The sequence below is a fragment of the Capra hircus genome, chromosome 11 (assembly GCF_001704415.2).
Source record: "Capra hircus breed San Clemente chromosome 11, ASM170441v1, whole genome shotgun sequence".
NCBI classification, from domain to species: domain Eukaryota; kingdom Metazoa; phylum Chordata; class Mammalia; order Artiodactyla; family Bovidae; genus Capra; species Capra hircus.
Window position 1 is genome coordinate 67,146,449 of NC_030818.1, and position 24,369 is coordinate 67,170,817.

General features: G+C 41.4%; 1 protein-coding gene across 1 annotated transcript in view; it reads left to right on the plus strand.

Moving 5' to 3' along the window:
• Positions 1-24,369, plus strand: part of ANTXR1 (anthrax toxin receptor 1) — a 260,409-nt gene that overhangs the window by 62,681 nt on the left and 173,359 nt on the right. The window contains exons 8-9 of the mRNA XM_013967784.2: positions 799-879; positions 16,517-16,577. Of these exons, the coding sequence (XP_013823238.1) occupies positions 799-879; positions 16,517-16,577 (142 nt within the window). The remainder of the gene's footprint in view (positions 1-798; positions 880-16,516; positions 16,578-24,369) is intronic.

Sequence of the window (24,369 nt, forward strand, 5' to 3'; positions counted from 1 at the left end):
ATATATCAAATTAACAGATGAGGGATGAATGAACAAATGGGTAGATAGATAGATAGATGAATTATATGAACTTTTTTTAACACATGAATTATATGAACTTTTTTCTTTTCAACACTCCTGGGTTTTTTAAAATTTCCCAATGATTGTGTGTTCCTTTTGCAATCAGTAAAAATCCTGGCACTGACTCTAACTGTGGCAGTCTCAGCACTAGACAGAAATTTGGGAGGAGAAAACCTCAGATCAATTTCTCCTTTCTTCCGTCCTCTGCTCTATCAAGCAGGAGCAGCCAAACCAGCCTTAAGGATTCTTCCCTCAATGAGCAGCTTGGGTCTGAGATAAGGGTCCCCATTCATTGACCTCACCCAACACCAAAGCTTGAATTTATTTTTAAAGTTGCTCTGAAAGGAAACCTGAGTCTGTTTGATTCAAATACAGTTGCCAATAGAAATGTGGTTGAATGGGAGGAAAATGAGCCAATGGCCAGCCCCCAAATCCATAAATACATCAACCCAGGCCAAATGTTCATCTCGCTGCGCAAGCTTACCCCTGCTCCCAAGGAGACAAGCATTAAAACAAACGTAAAAGCTGGAGCCGACTCTCCGGACCCGCTCCAGAAGGGCGGCTGGTAAGCTCATTATGACTGAGGGCCTTGCAGTGAGGCCCTTGAGCCCAGGCAAGCCCTTCAGTTCCTGCGGGTTCTAAATGAGATGGAGCCCCCTGGACCCAGTGGCTTTTCCCGGCTCTCCGTGTCCGAACCTTACACGTCTCCGTGTGTGTTTGTGTTTGCTGTGTTCTCAGCTGGCCCGGATTGCGGACAGTAAGGATCACGTGTTTCCGGTAAATGACGGCTTTCAGGCCCTGCAAGGCATCATCCACTCAGTGAGTAGAGCAACTTGCTCTGGGACTGCATACTCCGGCCCTTCCGGCCCCCGATCTGCTGCCCAGTGCCCCCGTTGCCTCTCGCTGAGGCTGGTGGTCTTGTTCTTGAGACACACGCCTTTGTACATCTTCCTATCTGCTGTGCTCCACTTCTCCCTCCTGACTTTCACACCTGTTTCTATTCTTCTGTGCCAAGTTTTCACCCTACAGTGGAAAACTAAAAAATGGAAGAGAGTCCTGCCCTGGCAGTGAGCCAGACTTCAGGCAGTTCTCATACTGGAAGCACTGTGGCCCATTGCTGTGCTCTTGAGTGACCTCAGCTTTCCCAGTCATGACTGACTGCAGCCTCCCCTCAGACCGTTGCAGGCTCAACCCCTATCACCTGCTCATCAGAGGTACTTTCCACCAGTGGCGTTCTCCCTTGGCTGCCCGTTGATGATTATCTGAACAGGAGTTTTAAAATCTTCCCTGGTGATTTTAAAAGGTCTCTTTTTTTAATATTAAACTTTTATTTATTTAATGAGTGGAACTTACCTGGAGTCACAACATAGGTTCTTGTGTCTCTGTTTTTTCGTGGCTCATTTGTTTGTTTAATATATATAGTTGATTTACAATGTTGTGTTAGTTTTACAGCAAAGTGATTCAGTTACATACACACACACATATTCTTTTTCAGATTCTCAGATTCTTTTCTCTTATATGTTATGACAAGATATTAAGTATTGTCCACTATGCTGTACAGTAGGTCCTTGTTGGTTATCTGTTGTATATATAGTAGTATATATATGTTAATCCCAAGCTCCTAATCTATACCTCCCCCTACTTTCCCTTTTGGTAACCATCAATTTGTTTTCTATGTCTGTGGGTCTGTTTTTGTTTTGTAAATAAGTTCATTTGTATCATTTCTTTCGATTTCACATTTAAGCAATATCATATATTTGTCTTCTGTCTGACTTACTTTACTCAGCATGATAATCTCTAGGTCCATCCATGTTGCTGCAAATAGAATTGTTTTTTTCTTTTTTATAACGGAGTAATAGTTCAACCTTACTGTAAAATATGAGGGTTTCCATGTTCCCCAGGGTTTGCACAGTCACCAGCCCTCTTTTCCATCACAACCTGGTTTTGTTTTGTTTATAATCATCCCTTTCCTATCAGTGAACATGACCCGGCTTCCTGGATTTCTTTTCTACCCTCCATCCCCTAGCTAGACCCTTGGTCCAGCGGAATACTGGAGAATGCTGAGTTTTGAAGCTTCAGCCAAAAGGCCTGTGAGTGTGCTGCACCTGTAATGAAGTCCAGAGTTGCCAAAGCCTCCACCTTTAGGTCTGGGAACCAGGCAGACAGCCAGCGGTATCTGTAGTTGGCGTTCACCAGGCTTTAGACTTGGGGTCCAAGGTGCAGATTCAGAGCTCAGAGGATCACTGTCTTTTTAAGATGTCAATGTGGTTTTAATCCAGGGGTTACTCCTCAGGAGTTGAGGATCTGTCCAGCTCCTGCAGATTGACCTAGGAAGCCTCCAACCTGTTGTGCCTGATGCTCCCTCTCCCTCCCTCCAAGGTTTGCTAAGAACCCCAGCAGAGTGGAAAGGAGAGTGAGACGTATGAACTTTGGAGCTGGTCAGTCCAGAGTTTAAATGCTGGCCTGACAACTTATCATGTGTAGATCCTTGGATGAGGTATTTTCTTGTGTTCCATATTTGTATAGGGAATTAATGATAAGACATACATTGTAATCTTGTTTGAGGATTACAAGAGATAACACCAGTGAAAATGCCTAATATTTTTATCAAGCACATAATCAGTACTCAAGACATATGAATTATTTCCTCTTCCATGTCCCTTCACCACCACATGGGAAACCTTAGTGTCAGGTTCCTCCTGATCCTCTGAATTTCTTGAATATGCATAATGATCATGTAGAGAATCTTGTCTGCACTACCCATTCCCAGAGTCTGTCCCCAAGAGTTTCTATCAGAATCAATATGAGATGGAGCCTATGAACCTGCATCTTTTAAATCTGCATTTTTTAGTCAGTGCCCCAGATGTTGTACATTCAGAGCATCGATATGTATGACCTTACATTTCCAGAACTGTGAAAAAATAATTCCACCCCAAGTTGAGAGCTCCTATCCTAAATGTGTACATATGACAGATGTCTTCTTTAAGATGTGATTGCAAGAAAGAGAAACCCACTTAAACTACCTTAATCAGAAAGTGGAAATAATTGAAAGGATAGAAGATTATCAGTTCCAATTATGGATCCCCAGGTGAGGGACCCCTGGGGTCCTATAAATAATTCTGAGATCAATGTGGCACACTTGACAGTATAAACAACAAGAAATGTAATAAGCCTGGAAAACAACACCCAAATAGTGATTTCTCCAGATGATTAAAACAGGATTCAGGCCTGATCATGAATCCTGTGGCAGCTCAGAGGTAAACTGTTCTGGACTGGAGACTTCATGAGAAGCTGCTGCTGCTGCTGCTAAGTCGCTTCAGTCGTGTCCGACTCTGTGTGACCCCATAGACGGCAGCCCACCAGGCTCCACCAACCCTGGGATTCTCCAGGCAAGAACACTGGAGTGGGTTGCCATCTCCTTCTCCAATGCATGAAAGTGAAAAGTGAAAGTGAAGTCGCTCAGTCATGTCCGACTAGTAGCGACCCCATGGACTGCAGTCCACCAGGCTCCTCCATCCATGGGATTTTCCAGGCAAGAGTACTGGAGTGGGGTGCCATTGCAGACCTGAATTCCTAAAAGACCAGGGATGGGTGATGGATAGCTCCAGAGAAGAGATGATATGACCTCAGCCCAAAGAATGGAAAGGAGCAAACATATTTTGAGGACAGTAATCTGTCTGGGAGAGTTTGGGTAAAGGAGTCAGGAATAATGAGAAATAAACTAAGACATTGGGTTGGAAGCAGATTGATGAGAGCCTGGAAGGAATCTTAACTCCAACTTAGTGTAATCACTGAAGCATTTGAACAGCTAACAAGTGACATTTAAGAAGAGAATCTGATAGCAGTGTCTCTGTTTATAAAAAGGATACTGAGGGGCCCCAGAGGCAGAAGCCCAGTCATGAGGCTACTGTAGAACTCCTTTCTTCAGATGTCTGGGTTCTAAACAGGGACAACTCTTACTTGTTCAAAGATTCTTATGAGTGGTATGCCACATCATTCAGGAGTTGGTTCTTCCCCAAATAATCTGAGTATTTTTATCTGTATAAATTGTGTTGTCTTTGACTGTTTCAGCCTTAGCAACTCATTCAAGCTCAGTATGAGCTCAGATGTTTGTAAAGCTCTCCCTACCCCTCCAGTAGAAATCACGCCAAAGATGTTTAAGAAACTTTAGTAAAACTGTCTTCCAAAAAGGGAAAAAATAATTTGAGACTCCAACCTTTTAGCTGAATGATAGCATTCTTGTGAGTTTTTATCTGGGAGTTATGCTGGTGGTTTCCATCCTTCCAATACTTGAAACCCATGTTTATTGCAGTTGTTAATTCATTTGCTTGGACAGAAAAATGAGGACAAACACAGCACAGCTCATCTTTCTCAAGTCAGACAAAAACAATTATGGCCTGAAAGTTGGCTAACTAATTTTAAGAAGTGGGTTCATTTCTCCTTCTGGATACTGAAAAGAAAACTCTTGTATCCCCTCTCCCCATCTGAAGAATCTTTTCCAGCTTTTTCCCATGGATGTTGTTTTGTGGCTAGTTTTTTTCTCATAATAAAGTAGGACTGGGTTTAATTATCCAGAATAGGAGTGCAGAGCAGCTTTCAAAAGCTCAAATAGTTCATGAAGTTCTAGATCCACTGTGACCTTCTTTTTTTATTGAGGCAGAGTTGATTTGCAATATTAGTTTCAAGTGTACAGCATAATGATTCAATGTTTTTATAGATTATAGTCCATTTAAGGTTACTATAAAATACCAGCTATATTTCCTGTGTGGTACAATATATCCTTGTGGCTTATTTATATTATACAGCGGTTTGTACCTCTCAATAGTGACCTTGTTTTTAAATCCCCAATCAAGATACATGGGCTAATATTTATTCATTCCTCTAATATTCATTGAAAACTTTTTATGGTAGACTCTGCCCATTTGGTTATACGTAAGCACATAGAGACCCTATCCTGGTGGAGCTTATAATCTAGTGGGAAGAACACATAAAAAAAAACTCAATAAATAAACATGTATAATTTAAATTGTGATGCATGGTATATAGAAAGTAACATACAACTGAGATTAAGAGTAAAGTGGTTGGCAAAGAACTCAGGCTCCTTTGAAGAGATCACCTCAAAGTGAAATGGAGTTGTTCATTGGAAAAGTGTGGATATAACATTCTTGGCAGAGCAGAACCCTAAGAAGGTGTATAACAGAATTGAAGAAGAATGGGGCTTGGATGGTAAATGACAGACGATGAAGGAAGAAGCAAAAAGTGGATAAATCACATGGAGCCTTGAAAATGATGGTATTTTACTGTAAGGGCAATAGGCAACCATAGCCGATACAAAGTCCGACAAAGGAACGATCATGTTCGTAATCAAGATGCTCAGGGAATCTAGAGATCATGGTTTTTATCCCCTTTGGATGATGAATAAACAAACACTCAGGACCAATAGTAATGAGACCTGTGAAAAGAAGAAAAATTACGATAATTATTGAGCATCTTCCTTCTACCAGCTCCTCTGTTAACTACTTCCACAACCACTCTCTCAAGAGGGACTTATTATCCCCGTTTTACAGGTGAGGAAACTGAGGTGTAGGCAGTTAGATAAACTGCCCAAGTCTGCCCACTCATAATGGTGGAGGAGGGAAGTTGAACCCACATCTGGGTCCGGAGAGTCTGCTTTTTCCACAATACTGGGCTGTGAATGTCTGAGGAAATGGAAAATCACTAGATTATAGGGAACTGATTATCTAAGGTATGGATGCAGCAAGTCCCTGGATTCTCTGCTTCCTCAATATGATTCCTGTGTTTTGGTCTTTTTACTGTTCTTCAGTCCTCTCTACTTTAAGGAAGAAGTACTCAGATTTTATGTAATGTGTTAGTTCAGAGTGCTTTCACTTGTTTTCCATTTTAATCTGCAACACAGGGAATAGGCAGAGAGAAACGCTTGTAATTTATTTTGGTATCAAACATTGTTCCTTTTTCTCATTTAATATTACCCCATTTAAAAACCATAACAGCCCTGTGAAGGAAATATTCCCATTTAACAGATGAAGAAACTGAGGCTCAGATACCCTGCACAAGGGCACACAGCTCTAATGGGGAGATCAAGGTTGGAACCCAAGTACATGACTCTAGAGCTCAGGTTTTCTCCCACCTCAATTTCCTTAGAAAGGTTAAAAATAAGAAGTCATCATTTAGTGAATTCTTAGCTGTTAGGCACAGTGAAAATCATTTTACATAGTCATCTCATCAAATTCTCACCCCTACCGTTTAATGTAGATATTATTACTCCTTCCATAGAAGCAGATACCCTAAGCACAGAGAGATTAGCTAACTGGTCCAAGATTGCACAGCAGTGGGCAGTGATCCAGAATAGACTCAGTTCTGTCTCTAAGGTCCATAACAAGATGTCCACAGCATTTAACGATTGATGTGGGTAGGCCGGGAAGCAGCTCCATTTTGGAGAAGAGAACCCTGAGGACCAAGAATGTGAAATGACTTAACACAGTTTACAAAGTTATAGCAAAGACAAGACCAGAGTCCAGGCAGGTGCTCTGGTGTGAGCGCACCATTGGTGGGCAGGAGACCCTCTGCCATTTATTATTAGGTGGAGAGCATCTCTGAAAATCTCAGTTTCTGCTCAATGGATGAAATTCCATCATTTTGAGAGGCTGGCAGCTTGCCACAGCTGAAAGAAGCATCTTCACTTTCACATTTGCTCAGGACTCTACCTCAGAAGACAGAATTCCTTGTTTTTGCAGAATTCAGTTGATAAAATTATGAAACAAAATTTAGAAGGTTAGAAGATTGGAGCCCTTTAAGCCAGTGAAACTGTAAAGGAAGAAACTATTTCTTTGCCTTTTCTTATTGTGGCTTTCTCCGGGAGTTTCCATTGACCACAACTGGTGAATGCAGCGCCAGCCCTCAAGTGAAAATATGAAGCAAAGGTCCAGAGAGGCTCCTGGGTCTTTGTTTGCCTTTTCAAAAGTGCTGCAGGCAGTGAAATGGGAACCTGCATGAAAGCTGGGTTCGGATAACACTGAAGTGGGTCTGCAGCTTTGAATCCTAACGCTTGACCTGGTTACCATGATGCCAGCTCCTCCCTATTGTCCCCACTTCTCGTGCAATCAAGGGCGGTGTCTAAAACCAAGCACACTTGGCCTCTGAGAAGAACCCAGTCACTGGCACCAAACAATATCCATCCAGGAGCATTTCTCTAGAATAAATATTTAAGCCTGCATAGGGCTTCCTACTAATTCGAGGGGTGAGTCAGTGCCTAGAGCTTTCTGCATGTTTGATCAACTATAAACAAGTATTGAGCAAACATGACTATATTTGAAAGGATTTCTTGCAAGTTTTGGCACTAACATCTTTGTTATCAAGGAAGCTGTAATAACTACTGAAACTGAGGACTGGATCTATTCCATGGTATATATATATTTATTTCATTTATGGTAACCATATCGTGTGCTAATTTCTCCCTTCCCCTTATGGGAATACGAAAGCCCGTCATCCAGCCCTGCTGGAGCTTTGACAAAAGGCAAAGCCCATCTTCCTGGCTTCCCACCCATCTACTCTTCCAAGACCCTACAAGGGACTGCTAAGGGTTTTTCTCCAATCAAAATCTAAATCCCTGGGGTTTCCCTGGGGTTCCAGTGCTTAAGACATCAACTTCCATTGCAGGGGGCATAGGTTCGATCCTTGGTCAGGAAGCTAAGATCCCACATGCCTTGTGGCCAAAAAAACCAAAACATAAAAAACAGAAGCAATATTGAAACAAATTCAATAAAGACTTTTAAAATGTTCCACATTAAAAAAAAAAAAAAAAAAAAACCAGTATCTGCATCACATGCCTGTAGTCCTGGAAAGTACCTGACTTAACTGAACCAGCTCTCCTTCCAGGGCTAGCAGAAGGGGAAATTCATTTCAGCAGCAGCCCTTCTCTTAAATCAGCCTTGTTTGTGAAGGAAGAAACTGCCCTCTCCACCTTTGCCCCATCTAAATCCTGTCTGGAGTTTTGTCTCAACTTCAAGGCTCTGCTCCCATCCTCTCTTTTCCACGGAGCCTGCCCTGCTCTCTCCTGTACCTTGAACTCTTCCTGCCTTGAACTCCACTGGCGCTAATTGTTGGCATCACTTGCTTGGCGCTTGCCTTTCCTCCTGGTCAGTTGCTGAATTGTGTAGTCACAGAGCCCGCCCCTTTTGTCGTATTCCCCCTGTGGCATCGAGTTGAGCATAAGAATTCATTGCAAAGTGGCGCTGAGCAGTGCAGAGGCTTCGTGACCTACGTGGCGCCACACGTGGGCAGTTTCGTGGTTCTGTTTCTTGTAAAATCCTCTTAGTCTTTCCCTTCCCTCTTCTCCAGGACTGTGTCTATAAAAGACGGCATTTTGTGCTGCATCCACATTAGTAGGCCTGGAAGCATAAATAGAGTTAATTGTAGTTTTTGTGGTCAGAGGAAAAGCTTTTCAAAAAATCATTTGCCTCAGGAGTCATTAATTAGACTTTACAGACATTCAGGTCAGGCATTTCAGCTAAGCTATTATTTCTATTTAACTCAGTAAAGAATCCAAATGTAATAAAAATTCCCGTTACTTAAATAGGCTGAAAAGATTGCAGGGAGGTATGTTCAGTTAATCCTCAGGTCAACCCCACACCCTCCAGCTCCTTTCCCTATATCTAGGAATCTGTTAAGACTTATTGTAAAAGCAATAGCAGAATTTAGACAAAATCCAATGAAACACTGCAGGGTCCAGCTCCCCAGGAGGGCCACTGACTTTGCCAGTATTCATGAGATCAACAAGCTCATCTTACTAAGTAAACCTCATCTTGGAGTTCACAGTTATCTGAGCTTTCCTTCTGAAAACAAGAGAGGAAAGTGGTTCCATAGAAAAATGATGAATTTCCTCAGTTTCAGAACCTTGTTTGTCCTGTGCTCCTTCACACCAGACTCTCCTTGAGTGTGAAACTAAGAGAAGAGTTGCATATATTTAGATAAGCTGGATGCCCCTCTCCAGACAAAAACTCTTGCATGTTTCGAGGATAATAAGCTTTATGGTCTAAAATTCAGTAATCTCTTAAAAATGTCTTTCTTGCACGTTGGAATATTTACTTGGTATTATGCGTGACTATACATAGGAGCCTGGAGGGCTAGGGTCCACAGAGTCACAAAGAGTCAGACACAACTTAGCAACTAAACACAACAATGACTATACATAAAATCATGTATGAATCCTAGAAAGACCTCTGTGTTAGTAAATTTTTATTTTAAATTCAGATTCTGTAGAACTGATAGGAATCTAGGATAATGTTCACAGTTAACAATAAATATGTCTATTGATTTTTAAATGTGGAACGGAATTTACTTAGGAAAGGTGACTCTTTTTTTTTTTTTTCCAAAATTTTATTAGAGATCAAATAGTTTCAAAATTCGTGGGGGCAAGATTGACAGTCCTGAAGACAAGGATGAGCCAGATATGTGTCCCAAGCTCCCTGACATTTTCTAAAAGTAATATCCTCCAGGCTTATCCAACATGAATACTGCCATCAGCTATAATCTTGTACCTGGGAGTCCGAACCCCACCTCCCAAACATATACATTTTTGCCAAGTAAAGGGACCCAGGCCTTTTACAAAGCAGGCCTGTCTAGACCTTAAACATGGGGACATAATACACCTACAACATTACTGTTTTAAAATATAAGTCATTTAAAAGGATGAAGGTGAGAAGCAGGCCTGCTGGAAGGACAGTCTCCAAAGACGGTGGTGCTTAATAAGAAGAGGGAGATGTTACAAGATGCTGAAACTAGCCTTGTATTCAAAAGACTATAAAAGATTTAAAATTTAATTAAAAAAAAAACAAAACATTAATGTAATAAAAGATTATATTTATGGGGAAAAAGAAAGACTGCTATAGAATATGCTAAAATGCCAGGTTAATGAAGCCATGCTGAAAGTGTGCCATTTGTTTGTGCAACAAATATTTATTTAGTGCCTACTGTGTGCTGGATAAAAACAATTCTCCTTGCCTTTGTAGAGGTTATAGTCTAAGAGGGAAGACAGACAATGACCAACCAATCATAAATATATCATTATAAACCACAATAAGTCCTCTGGAAGATGGTAATTTATACTAAAATGTGAATGAATACAGGAATATTTCATTGGTAAAATCACCAAGACTTAGGTCACAAAATCCATACTGAATTTGGAGGGTGACAAGGAGGGTGAATGGAGGAGGCAATGGCACCCCACTCCAGTACTCTTGCCTGGAAAATCCCATGGACGGAGGAGCCTGGTAGGCTGCAGTCCATGGGATAGCTAGGAGTCGGACACGACTGAGCCACTTCACTTTCACTTTTCAGTTTCATGCATTGGAGAAGGAAATGGCAACCCACTCCAATGTTCTTGCCTGGAGAATCCCAGGGATAGGGGAGCCTGGTGGGCTGCCATCTCTGGGGTCGCACAGAGTCGGACACGACTGAAGCGACTTAGCAGCAGCAGCAGCAGCAGCAAGGAGAGTAAATATAAGGGAAATTGCTAAGTTTTGGCTTAGAGAACTAGACAGATGTAATTGGGTGATAGATAGTTAACGACCCACAGGCCAGCCTACTTCAAGCTCTAGGCATCTTAGAAGCAGAATATGCCTTTCATGATAAGTCAGACACTAAGAAACATGCTATCTAGATATGTAGAGGCAAAAGGCCCTATACCACAAATGGATAAAGGAAACTGGTCTTATATGAACACACACAAAACCCTTCCAACAGGAAATGGCCAAGTAAATAAAGAATGATAGTTTATTAGGGAAGGAGGCAGAGCAATGAGGGGGAAAAAATTTGGTAAACTTATGGTAAGGGAGGGATTCATAACAACTCTATGCAAATATTCACAATCTTTAAGGATTCTTGAGAAATCTCTGCATAAGCCCTGAACTTTATGAGAAAAGGCTTCAAAATAAATAAATAAATAAAGTCCTGGACTAATACACCATGGATTTCACTTTATATGTATTAAATAGCTTTTATTACTTGGCAGAATTATTTTACATCTGTTGCCTCTTTTGCTCCCCTAATAATCTAATGAGGTGTTCAAGAGTATCACTGCCAGTAACAACACATGCATTTCTAGAGCTCTATACAGATTTCCAACATGCTTACCCATATATCTTCTTTTTGAAATCTGCCCAAAAGGTAGCAGGATAACATTTTTCACCATCTTTCAGGCATTTTCAGCAAATAGGATTTAGCAAGAGGCCAGTGGTGAGTGACGAGACAGAAGCAGTAATGAGTGACTGTCTTTGCCCAAGAGTTGTAGCAGTCATAGCGGTAGTAACAGAAGACTAACAGCTGCCATTGTTTGAGACCTGAGTATGTGTTAGACATCCTGCCAAGAGCTTTACTACTAAGGCTGTTCTGAGCCTATTTCTTGGTACCTTATTTTCATGAAAGGCACTTGTTGGCTGATGGCCCAAGGTCATTAAGTAACTATCTATTGACTAATCACATCTGTCTAGTTCCGTCTATAGAACAAAAACCTTGTCAGTATTCCTTAATTTCACTCTCTTCCTCACTCTCTAAGCCAACTTTTACCACCTAAGTTCTATTGATTTTACAGATGAAACTTCTCTGCATTCTTGTCTGTTACTGTTTTACCATCAGACAGCTCTTTGAGGTCAGTGTTTTTCTTATTCTCATTTTACAGAAAAAGAAACTGAGATGCAGAAGTTCAATAACTTATCCAAATCCTCCTGGCCAGTAAGTGGTGGGGCTTGGATCGGAACAGAAATCTATTTAAAGTCCAGATCTATTTTCTTCTGTCTCCAGAGCCCAGGTTCCTAAGAATAAATCACCATTAGTTAAGGATTTCCAGGCCCGGTGCTATGGACTCTGCCTATAGTATCTCATTTAATCTTCCCAACTCAACAACCTCATGCAGTAGGTGCTGTTCTTATCCTACCATTACAGATGGGGAAACGGACTCAGAGGAGGTTATGGAACTTGCCCAACGTCACAGTGCTTATGACTAAGTTGACCCAAGCAGTTTGATTCCAGATTCTAAATTATTAGTATGTTAGACTGTTTCACAAAATTGGGGTTCAGACAAGTTTAAGGATTTGCCAGGAACCATAAGCCAGACAAGTAGAGGACCAGGATCAAGACCAGAAGCCAACTCCTCGCATTGGTTAGGCTTGAGGCATGTGGTAGTCTTCGCCCAGTCTCCATCAGAGGTCAGTTATTCTGTCACCTCTGACATCACCCCGACCCTGTGTGAGTTCTTTCCACTCTGTCTCGTCATTTCCCATCATCTGGTCCCCAGTGCTCTGTATGTTCCTCCTCCACGGCTACCGGTGCCCAGATCGCGGACGGATCCTCTGCCCCCCCCACACCCATCCAGTCTCCAGTCCCTTAGGCTGCTCTGCTGTCTGCTGAAGTTCAGACAGACTGATTACTGTACAGTCTGGGCTGCTAATAACCAAAGGACCCCAAATCCACCCCATGCCATTCTGACTTCCTACCTTTTGAAACCAGATATTTCCAACTAATAGAAGCCACAGTCCCAGACAAATCCTGCCCATCCCCCTCACTGATAAATTTTACTCTATTGGCCGCACTGTATCCCTTCCAGATGTTTTATGTTAAGATTGGGAAAGCTGTGTTTTTACTGGATTGAATCACTGCACTTGGCTGACATTTTTTGGCCCTTAATACACTCCTTAGATTTATCAGCTAATTGCAGACACTTTGAGAGAATCATACAGCATGTGTTTATTATGACAAAACCTGCAAGTGTGTCTTTGTGGTTAAAGATTCACGGATATTTCCTTTACTGACCCCTGGTTAAGTATTAGAGTTGGTTCAAAGATGTTGCTTCCAAGTCAGGAATGTAACATGGGTGAAAATTTCATTTTTGTGTTTTGATGGAGTTTAAGGAATGGAGACAGGATAGACCCAATAGCTCAATTTTCATTCTTGGACTGTTGAAATCTTTAGTTGCAGATGATAAAATGACTTATAAAGGGAGATGGAGGAATTTTATTTAAAACGTAAGAAACAGCTTTGTGTTGTTCTAATGTCACTGTTATAAATTTCTCCAGTGGGTCAATTCTGTTTCTTCCAACGTGGCCTGTTTGGAGATTTACGCCTGAAGACATGATGAAGGGGGTGGTTGCCTCTCTGAGCCACGGCCACCAGTGGCTAGGATGGCCCTTCAGGCAAGAAGAGCCCAGTGGCAGCAAATTAGGGGGAGAGGGGAGAGGACAGTCATCACAGTTCAGGTAGTGCAGGTGCTATCTGGGGAGGATCTGGATGAGGATCCTGGCAAGCCCCAATCCTAGGATGCTGCTGCATCTAAAGGACTGTATTGACCATTGGAAAGAGGAGGAAGGAAAAGCCTGAAGGGAAACATGGATGCCCAGGATATATCCTTGGGGGGTGTCCCTCATTCCAAGTCAGAATGTCAGTGAAGGGCTCAGGGGTGATACTGGGTCCCCAGAGCCAGGTACGTGAGGACCACTGACTACAGAGATGAAGTTGGAGAGTTGGGTGCATGTTATCCCATTCCTGCGAAACAGGGGGAACTCAGGCTGCACCTGTGCTTGAGGTGCTTGGTGACTGGGTAAGCCAAAGCGAGAGGAAATAAGTCAAGCACTGACAAAAAGGAACAAATGCTTTGACTCTGGAATCACATAGAAGCTGAAAACAGATACTAAAATGCCTTTAAATTGTGAAAGAGGCAGAAAGAATGTTCAGGAAAAATAGCTGGAAGTCTGAATCTTAGAACTGTCAAGAAAAAGAAATACAGTCAGCCCTCTGTAACCTGGGTTTCACATCTGCAGATTCAACCAGCTGGGGATCAAAAATATTTGAAAAAAAATCCAGAAAGTTCCAAAAAGTAAAACTTGAGTTTGCAGCATGCTGGGGCATATTTACATAGCATTTCCATTATATTATGAATTATAAGCAATCTAGAGATGATTTAAAGCAGTGGTCACTAACCTTTTTGGCAACAGGGACTGATTTCGTGGGAGACAATTTTTCCATGGACCAGGGGTGTGGGCAGGGGAATGGTTCAGTGGTATTGCAAGTGATGGGGAGTGGCAGATGAAGCTTCGCTGGCTTGCTTGCCACTCACCTCTTGCTGTGCAGCCCAACTCCTAACAGGCCACGGATGTGTACCATTTCCATAGCCTGGAGGTTGGGGACCCCTGACTTAAAGTATATGGAAGAATGTGTACAGATACTCCAGCATTTTATATGAGGGACTTGTGCATCCTCTGATTTCGGTATCCATGGAGATCCTGGACCAGTCCCCCTGCAGATACTGAGGGAGGACCATTCGGCTTCTTATGACTCTCAGGTATAGAGAATTACCTCAAATACCTGGTTGCGAGGGAGCCTTTTTCAGTGAATACGTCTGAATGTTTTGTCGTCTGTATATCAGAGAACAATTTTCTGAAGCATGTTGTTCATTTCCTTTCTCAATGCTTCTCTATGAGGATACCCAGATTTCTCTCTGGAATTGGTAAATATTATCTCTTCTGAGAAACTGGTTTGTTTTCGTTCTTCAGACTGAGAATCTCATAAATATTATCTGTCCTCATTTGCTACTAGAAAGCTTAGAATTAAATTCAGGAGCCACTCCTAGTAAGGAAATAAGCTCTTCCCAATGTATTTTGTCTATGCTATTCTCACTCCTTACTTCATCTTCCCCTGATTTTCCCTTTAATTCATTTCCTCCCCTTTTGTAATTTATCATATATTTTGTTTGACTCTATCCTTGTGGCATATGTATCACTTAAGCTGGAACAAAGAAGCATATTTGCTAAAAACATCCATGCAAGTTAATGGGTGTTTCCCAGTGCTAAAAATGCTTTTTTTCTTTTACAGACTTTACATTTTATTTCACTATTAATCCTTTTAACAAATGCCCCTTTCAGAAATAGAGCAATGGTCTTCTTCAGCCCTCTGACCCATTTCAATTTCCAAATTAAGTAAGGCCTGCCCAAATAAAGATACTGCAGTATATCACTCAGTGTCCTATGCTTGTTTAAAATGCTTGGCCAAAATTTTAGAATCCTTATGCAGTAAGCAGTGGGATTCATAAATGGGAGAGAAAAGCTTAAAAGTCAGATACCCCAGTTTTACCAGAAGCCTTTATTATTAATTCCCTGTGCAGTCTTAGAGTTCTCCAGACTCTCCACTGAACCCTGCAAGGCTCACTTGGGGGGAAAACTACATTTCCATTTACATAAGGTCCTCTTAAAGTGTGAGGCACAAAAAGCAGGCTTCAAAGACATCCTTCGCCTGCAACATGTTTCCACTTCTTTAACTAGAAGGTGACTCTGAGTAATCTGAGCATGCATCTCTTCTAGAGAGTTGGCCATTTCCATCCTATCTCTCTGGTCTTATCTATTAATCACTCATTTTTCTACTTTTTAAGCTTCTTTTGTTCCAGCTAAAGAAGTCTATGCATTTCTAGTTTCTCACCCTTGCAAATGCCACTCTCTGCTGGGACTTTAAGTAAGTAAGTAGTCACTCAGTCGTGTCCGACTCTTCGCGACCCCATGGACTGCAGCCCACCAGGCTCCTCAGTCCATGGGATTCTCCAGGCAAGAATACTGGAGTGGGTTGCCATTTCCTTCTCCAGGGGATCTTCCCGACCCAGGGATTGAACCCGGGTCTCCCTCATTGGAGGCAGACGCTTTAACCTCTGAGCCACCAGGGAACCTTCCCCTAACTTACTCCTGCCCACTTGACTGAGTCCCACCCTCAGCAGCTACTTCTTCCAGGAAGCCCTTCTCAATTACAGCCCTCAGTGATCTCCCCCATGAACTCTGTAGCTCATACTGTCTGCCCTTTTACCCTGGCATCTATCACATAGAATGGTCCATGGTTATTCATCTTTTCAAGTGTAGCTCCCATTTCATCTATTGGATGTTAAACCTCTCTATAACTAGGACTGGCCTTTCACAGATTCAATACATCTCTGCCAGAACAAATGAATAAATAATTCCTATGGCTTTTGTGGGGCTTCCAGGGTGGTGCTAGTGGTAAAGAACCCACCTGCTAATGCAGGAGATGTAAGAGATGCAGCTTCAGTCCCTGGGTCAGGAAGATCCCCTGGAGGAGGGCAAGGCAGCCCAACCCAGTATTCTTGCCTGAAGAATCCCATGGTCAGAGGAGCCTGGCAGGCTGCAGTCCATAGGGTTGCATGGAGTTGGACGGGACCGAAGTGACTTAGCACGCATGCACATAGCTTTTGTGACACCCAGAATATCTAGCACAGTACTGCTCATTAAATGCTTGACATTAATGATACCAGTGAAAATATAACACTCCACTTACCTACCCACTACAACATAGTATTCTTAAGCCTTCTGATCTTGGTAGCTAAAATTAAACCCACTTTTCTAACAAAATAGCTGTGCTTTGACTTTGACTTTTTGATTTCCTCTCCTCCTAGATTTTGAAGAAATCCTGCATCGAAATTCTAGCAGCTGAACCATCCACCATATGCGCAGGAGGTAAATTGAAACTAAGTGTTAATTGCTGTCACATGAATGATGAGATATCGAATTCAGGTCACGTTTACTTCATCAGTAGCAAAGAAGGGAGTCGGGGCACCAAAGGGGAGGGAGATAAAAGTAGAAATTGCTAAATTTTCTTCTGGGGCAAAAAAGGTAATAAATAAACAACATGTCAGTTTTTTGAAAGTTTAAAAAAGCCTATCCAAATTCTCTCCTTTCGTGGGAACTAATTGTAGGAATATTACAGAAATGCTGGATTCCCACACACTGCAACCAATACCCCTTTAACCCTTCATCTTCATGGCAGCCCTACATCACATCACAGTGATCATAGGCTGAAATGTTGACATATTTAATTGTTTAACTGGCGCTGGACCTCTTTCCATAACTAATATTTTGATCTTAGTTAATTGCCCCATCTGCCAGCCCTTACAGAATGTCAATAGGCAACTCCAGTTGTCCCCATAAAGAGCCGTTATAATTTTGTCATTAATGCAGCAAACCTCTACTTAACAAAGAATCACCCTTCTCTGGGTCACAGTATTTTTGCTGACTGATGAAAATTGGGGTCTTGTTATTGTTTTGTATTATAATGGACTGCCTAAAGCTTCAACCGTGCTGGCTCTCTTTGTACAATCCCTGGTAGTTTCCCCATCATTCTCCTTTTATTTATTTAAAAAGTACTGTTAGGCACCTACTGAATACCAGGCACTGTGGTAGGTGCTCAAGATTCAAAAAGGATAAACTCTTCGTTATTTCCTGGTGCTCTAGGACCTGGAGTCTTCCACTGTTGAGACCTCATTGTTGACATCATCTTTCTAGTCTTCTAAAATACCAAGTTCCAGTTATTAATTTATCATAGAAAATATATCATGCAACCCTGTAAGTAGTGAGGAAGAACTTTCCAGCTTTTTCAAAAACTGTACAGTTTTATTCTTTATGGCATATTTTATTGATATAAGTGAGGTAATTCCTTGAGGATTTCTTTCTAGTTTCTTGGATATATTTTAGAATAGCTGAAACACCTTCAAGGATTTAGATGTACTGAATAGTATGAACCAACAACAGAACACTAAGTATATATGTAAACATACAAAGTTGTTAGTGGTACTTGGGGACTGACTATTCAGAAATGTGTGTAAATTTCTTGAAGAAAAGCGATCAACAAAGAGTATCTGTTGACCTTTAAATACACTGCTACCTGGCAACACAGATGGCAGAAGCATATGTAACTGGCACAGAGACAGGTCCAGGAAAACCTTCTTAAGAAAAAGAATTGAAATATCTTACTTTTGCAAATTTACAAAAGCATATGACTACATGAAACCCAGTGCCAGGAGCCTTAAGCAGGGTTCAGTAGCTCCAGGGTAAATCTGCCTCCACAATTTTTATCATTCCTTTATTTTAAAACAATTAGAAAACAGGGGAGTTCCTTAATTGTGCAATTATCTCATTCATGAAAAAACAACCCAGACTTGCAGTTTAGCAATCCTACTGGATGTTTTGCAACCGTGTATTGAATCAGAACATTTAAAGACAATGAATACAACTTCTGTTAATTCAGTAGCATAATCAGTTCCCTTCCTGTAAGGTTCTTGGGGACAGAGAAGAAATCTTTCTCTCCACTTCCCACTGCCTCGGAGTACATGGTACTTAATAGGTGGACAATAAATGTTGACCGAATGCCTTGATTCATATATTCCTTCAATAAACAATGCACCAATTTTTGCTCATTTGACACTGATTAACAGCTACTTTCACCTAATCTCAAGAAGTTATCAGACCTTTGAACTGCCAATTTAAAATGAAGCAAAATTAGAAATAGCCGAAGACAGAACAAGACCCCTCAAACCCACAAAATCTCAACCGGTTGGACAATGGAAAAATGTCTTATTAAATAATTCTTGAATCAAAGATTAATAAACCAAAATCTGCTTTACTTACCATCAAGGTGTTCAAGACAATAAAAAGCCCACGTATATAAATATAATGAATATGTCACAGAAATATCAAGATCCACAAGATCTGATCCTAGCAAATTCAGTTTTTAGTATGTTTCTTATTAAATAGAAAAGAAAAATAATTAAGTAAAAGATATTTTTAAAGCTAAGGAAAATATAAGAACAAAGATGAAAATGCATTAATGAATTTAAACAAATTAAAACAAGTTAACTGATAAATTATGCCAAGAGCTGTGTCTTTGGCCAATAAAATAGACAAATCTCTGGTAAATCCAGTCCAAAGAATCTTCCTGTGGATATTTTTTAAATCTCTGACTGAAATGCAATAGTGCATATTTTATAAACAAACAATAGTTTTCCCATATCAGAGTAAACTATCCAATTTTATTTATTTTATTTCTTTTTTTAATTAAAGTATAGTTAATTTACAGTGTTGTGTTAATTTTTGCTGTACAGAAAAATGATTCAGTTATATATGTGTATATATATATATATATATATATATATATATACACACACATTCTTTTTTACACTCTTTTCCAGTATGGTTTATCACAAGATAAGATTTCCCTGTGCTATACTGTAGGGCCTTGTTATTTACCCATTCTATATATACGAGTTTGCATCTGCTACCCCCCAACTCCCTCTCCACACCCCCCCATTTCCTTTATTTCTTAGAAAAAAATTAACACAAGACACAACAATGGGACCTAGTCATAGGTTTTGAAAAGGCAAGCTCCCACCTCTCTTGACTTAGAATCATTAGGGTTAAAACATGTTGATTAGAGAATAAATTTATTAAGAAGAAAATGAAACTTTCACAAGATATCCCTACTCCAAAAGTTCTTCCAAGGATTCTCTTAAAGGTCTATCTCTGATCATTCTTGGAGTAAGCATGGCTTTCGTGAAATATTGGGGGCCACTTCCCTGTGGTTATGAACTCCTGTCAAGTAGACCCAGGCATACTCCATCTGAAATTTTCATTAGGCTACTGAGAGGATCCAGAGATTTATGTGAAAGTGCTTTAAAAATCATGAACTGTTATAACAAAACAAGGTGATATTATTATCATAAATATCATTTAATAAGGATTGAAGGTCAATGTGAAAATGTTGATAGCATCATACCTCGATGAGAAAAATATGCCTGTACGTTTTTCTGAGGTTCCCTGATAGCTCGGTGGCAAAGAATCCACCTGCCAATGCAGGAGACGCGGATTTGATCCACTGGTCGGGAAGATCCCCTGGAGAAGGAAATGGCAACCCACGCCAGTGTTCTTGCCTGGGAAATCCCACGGACAGAGGACCCTGGCAGGCTACAGTTCATAGGGTAGTAAAAGAGTCAGACATGACTTAGTAACTAAACAACAACAGTGTTTCTCTTCTGAAAGAAAATTGGAGCAATATATAGAGTTCAGAGTATCTACAAAATGATTCACTAACTCAATATGTACTGAAGGAGAAAGTAAACAAGGAAATACTGAGACTAAATGCTAGACAGATCTGGGAAGAAGATAGAATTTGCTTTCATCCAAAACCTTTCCTCTCAGCCCCCTCCTCTGCCTCTCTGAATTACTTCCCTTCCTTGGCCCCCAGAGCACCCCGTCCTGTGAAGCCCCACCCAGGCCTGTCCACTCAAGACACTCTATGCTAATGACTGCATTCCCCCAAGACAGTGATCTCTGCTGGCTTTCACCGACAACTCAGCAACACGCATAATTCTGACAGCACACTGAGCTCTGAGTGAGGCAGTGAGACAACACACTGGACGACAAAACTGAGATCCAACACAGACCTTTCCATGCTGGCCTGCAAATAACATGGTGAAATTTAATGAGACAAATATAAAATGTTGAACTTGCAAACAGTTTCATATACAAGCAAGTTTAGAGAAACTTGACTTAGTAACAGTTCATGCAAAGAAAAAGAAAAAAGCAAGAAGACGCATAGCTCTCTTGAGAGCCAACAAGAATGCCTTTGACAAAAAAAGAAGCTGATGCCATCTTAGGGTGCATCAGTAGCCATCCAGTGTTCAGGGTAAGAGAGCTAATTCTATGCTGTACTATTCCAAGTTCAGACCATGGCTCCAAGTCCCATATTTTAAGGATGGCATTGACACATATTCTTAATAGAAGAGTAGATAGAACTAGAAACCACTTAATAATTCATTCAGAATATGAGGGCAGCCTGGCTGTGATATCTGTCACTCCATTGATAGACAGGACTGATTGAGCTGATCTGGCTGGCTAGACAGGTGTCCCCTCCCTCCCTCCCTCCCAGGTATGTCCCTTCTGAAGCTGTATGCTTAGTAGAAGAGCATAACCTTCCTCAGTAGTGCTTCATGCACTGCAGTCCATTCTTCAGTCAAGGATATACAAGTAGCTGTGCTCCCTTGCTACAACCTCCAAACAAGCTCTCAAGGTCCATTTACAGGAACACGCAGGATAGTCAAGCTCTAAGAATCCAGTCACTGATTCTTTCCTTCCTTCCCTTCTTCCTTCCTTCCATCTTCCCTTTTTTCTTTCCTTCTTTCTCCCTCCCCTCCTTTCTTTTTTTCTTTTCCATCAATTCTTAGTGTCTACTATGTACCAAACAATGTGAAAAGATTTCAGTACCAATATGCATGCCTGGTCCCAACCCCCATGAAATTCTCAGTCTTCTCTAGGAGATAGTCATATGTTCAGATAAAATACAAAACCATGTATGAAGTACTATAGCAGAGATCTGCTCAAAGAGATGCTAATGAGATGCTTGTGGGATGAGAAAGAACTGAAGTGACCACAGAGATTTAGACAAAGAATTGAAACACAAGGATATTTGGAGAACTCCCATGCAGAAAGGAATTATTGGTCGTATTATATGTAGCTTCAGGAGACCACCACGGAGCGGTTGGGGAGGAATTCAAGGAGGCAGATTTTGGCTTAACACATGCAACTTTTACGGTGAAAGCTTTCCAACAGTAGAGTAGATGTTCTGAACTTTCCACCCCTAGAATTATGCGAGCAACAGCTGAATGACCATCTGTAAACATATGCTGTCCAGAGAACTCCTCCTTTGGGTTTCCTTTATAACTTTAAATTTCTAAAGACTTAATTCAATATCAGCTAAGATATTAATGACTGATTATTGTTTAATTGCTAAAGAGACCAGTACACTTGGAACTATTTTGCATTTTAACAAAAAGTCTTAATGGGAAGAAGATGTAGGGATCTGCCCTGATCAAAAAGAATTTCATTCAATGTCATGAGTGAAACTATTTGGAGAGAGAACCGTCCCCCAAAGCCTCTACTGCCAGAGGTTATAAACTGGCGGCCAACAAGCCCTCTCTGGTCTGCACATATGTTCTTTTTGATTCACACTGCAATTAAAAAATAAACATTTATTACTAACACTCAAAAGACTGCTGCTGCTGCTGCTAAGTCGCTTCAGTCGTGTCCGACTCTGTGTGACCCCAGAGACGGCAGCCCACCAGGCTCCCCTGTCCCTGGGATTCTCAAGGCAAGAACACTGGAGTGGGTTGCCATTTCCTTCTCCAATGCATGAAAGTGAAAAGTGAAAGTGAAGTCGCTCAGTCGTGTCCGACTCGTAGCGACCCCATGCTCTGCAGCCTACCAGGCTCCTCTGTCCATGGGATTTTCCACGCAAGAGTACTGGAGTGGGGTGCCATTGCTTTCTCCGCTTAAAAGTCTGATTTCACCTAAAAATTCAGATTTTCATCTCATATTGAAAAATCAGATCTAGCAGCACTGGGCCTGTATTTATCACATGATAATGATTATTAGAGACTGAATAACTTCCCTTTAAAAGAAGCATGCACTCTTTCCAATTCACCATACTATCCCACCTCTCCCCATTGTCACCCCTATACCCAGGCCAAGCATATGGTTGCCATTTAGTACGGTGCTTAAGTCCATGTATTTATAGCTCCTGTTCTAAAACATGTAGGAAGTCACCTGCTCTGTGCAGAGCCTTTACAGCACCTTTGACTTTGCATGTGTGCCTGGTAAGTCGCTTCAGTCATGTCTGACTCTGTGCGACCCTATAGACTGTAGCCAGCCAGGCTCCTCTGTCCATAGGATTCCTCAGGCAAGAATACCGGAGTTGTTTGCCATGTCCTCCTCCAGGGATCTTCTTGACTCAGGGCCTGAACCCACACCTCTCACATTTCCTGCATTGGCAGGAAAGTTCTTTACCTCTAGTGCCACCTGGGAAACCCCAGCTTTGACATTGCCTGCATTTAAATGATTCTCTTTCCCTTCCAATATAGACTCTTTTTTAAATTTCCTAATTAAATAGTTTTGCAGATTAGCCTGTGTGCAATTAGGAGAATTGGCGCAATGTTGGATTGGCCCTGCCTACGTTGGTGTAGCTCCTCTCTAGGAAACGCATCCTTTGCCTAAGCACAGTTTTCCTCTGGCACCACAATGACAGCCTCAGACTTGTATAGCTCAGTTCAGTCTCTCAGTCGTGTCTGACTCTTTGCCACCCCATGAACCGCAGCACGCCAGGCCTCCCTGTCCGTCACCAACTCCTGGAGTCCACCCAAACTCACGTCCATTGAGTCGGTGATGCCATCCAACCATCTCATCCTCTGTCGTCCCCTTCTCCTCATGCCCTCAATCTTTCCCAGCATAAGGGTCAGCAAGTGAGTCAGCTCTTCACATCAGGTGACCAAAGTATTGGAGTTTCAGCTTCAGCATCAGTCCTTCCAATGAATATTCAGGACTGATTTCCTTTAGGATGGACTGGTTGGATCTCCTTGCAGTCCAAGGGACTCTCAAGAGTCTTCTCCAACACCACAGTTCAAAAGCGTCAATTCTTCGGCACTTAGCCCTCTTTATAGTCCAACTCTCACATCCATACATGACTACTGGAAAAACCATAGCCTGGACTAGATGGACCTTTGTTGACAAAGTAATGTCTCTGCTTTTCAATATGCTATCTAGGTTGGTCATAACTTTCCTTCCAAAGAGCAAGCATCTTTTAATTTCATGACTGCAATCACCATCTACAGTGATTTTGGAGCCCAAAAAAGTAAAGTCAGCCACTGTGTCCACTGTTTCCCCATCTATTTGCCATGAAGTGATGGGACCAGATGCCATGATCTTCGTTTTCTGAATGTTGAGCTTTAAGCCAACTTTTTCACTCTCCTCTTTCACTTTCATCAAGAGGCTCTTTAGTTCTTCTTCACTTTCTGCCATAAGGGTGGTGTCATCTGCATATCTGAGGTTATTGATATTTCTCCCAGCAATCTTGATTCCAGCTTGTGTTTCTTCCAGCCCAGTGTTTCTCATGATGTACTCTGCATAAAAGTTAAATAAGCAGGGTGACTATATACAGCCTTGATGTACTCATTTTCCGATTTGGAACCAGTCCAACTGGACATGGAACTAACTGTTGCTTCCTGACCTGCATACAGATTTCTCAAGAGGCAGGTCAGGTGGTCTGGTATTCCCTTCTCTTTGACAATTTTCCACAGTTTATTGTGATCCACACAGTCAAAGCTCATAGTGTTCTATGTAAGCAATACTCCAGGAAGAAACTAATTGGAATTAAGCATACAACTTGCCAACTACTCTACATGTGAAGCTTTTGTCCTCCAGAAATGGAAGGAGGTTATCATCAGCTCCCCACATCATCATTTGAGTTGCAATTGTATTATTGTAGTCTGTTGTTTGCCATTGTTTGTAACAAACAATGATCGATTGAGTGCAAAGGAAGGTACTTTTAGGCAGCTTAAACCAGACACTTTTAAGCAACATCAGAAAGTGGCTTTGTTTCTTTCACTCTTCATTTTCTTTCAAAAAGCTCATGCCTGGCCCATAGGCA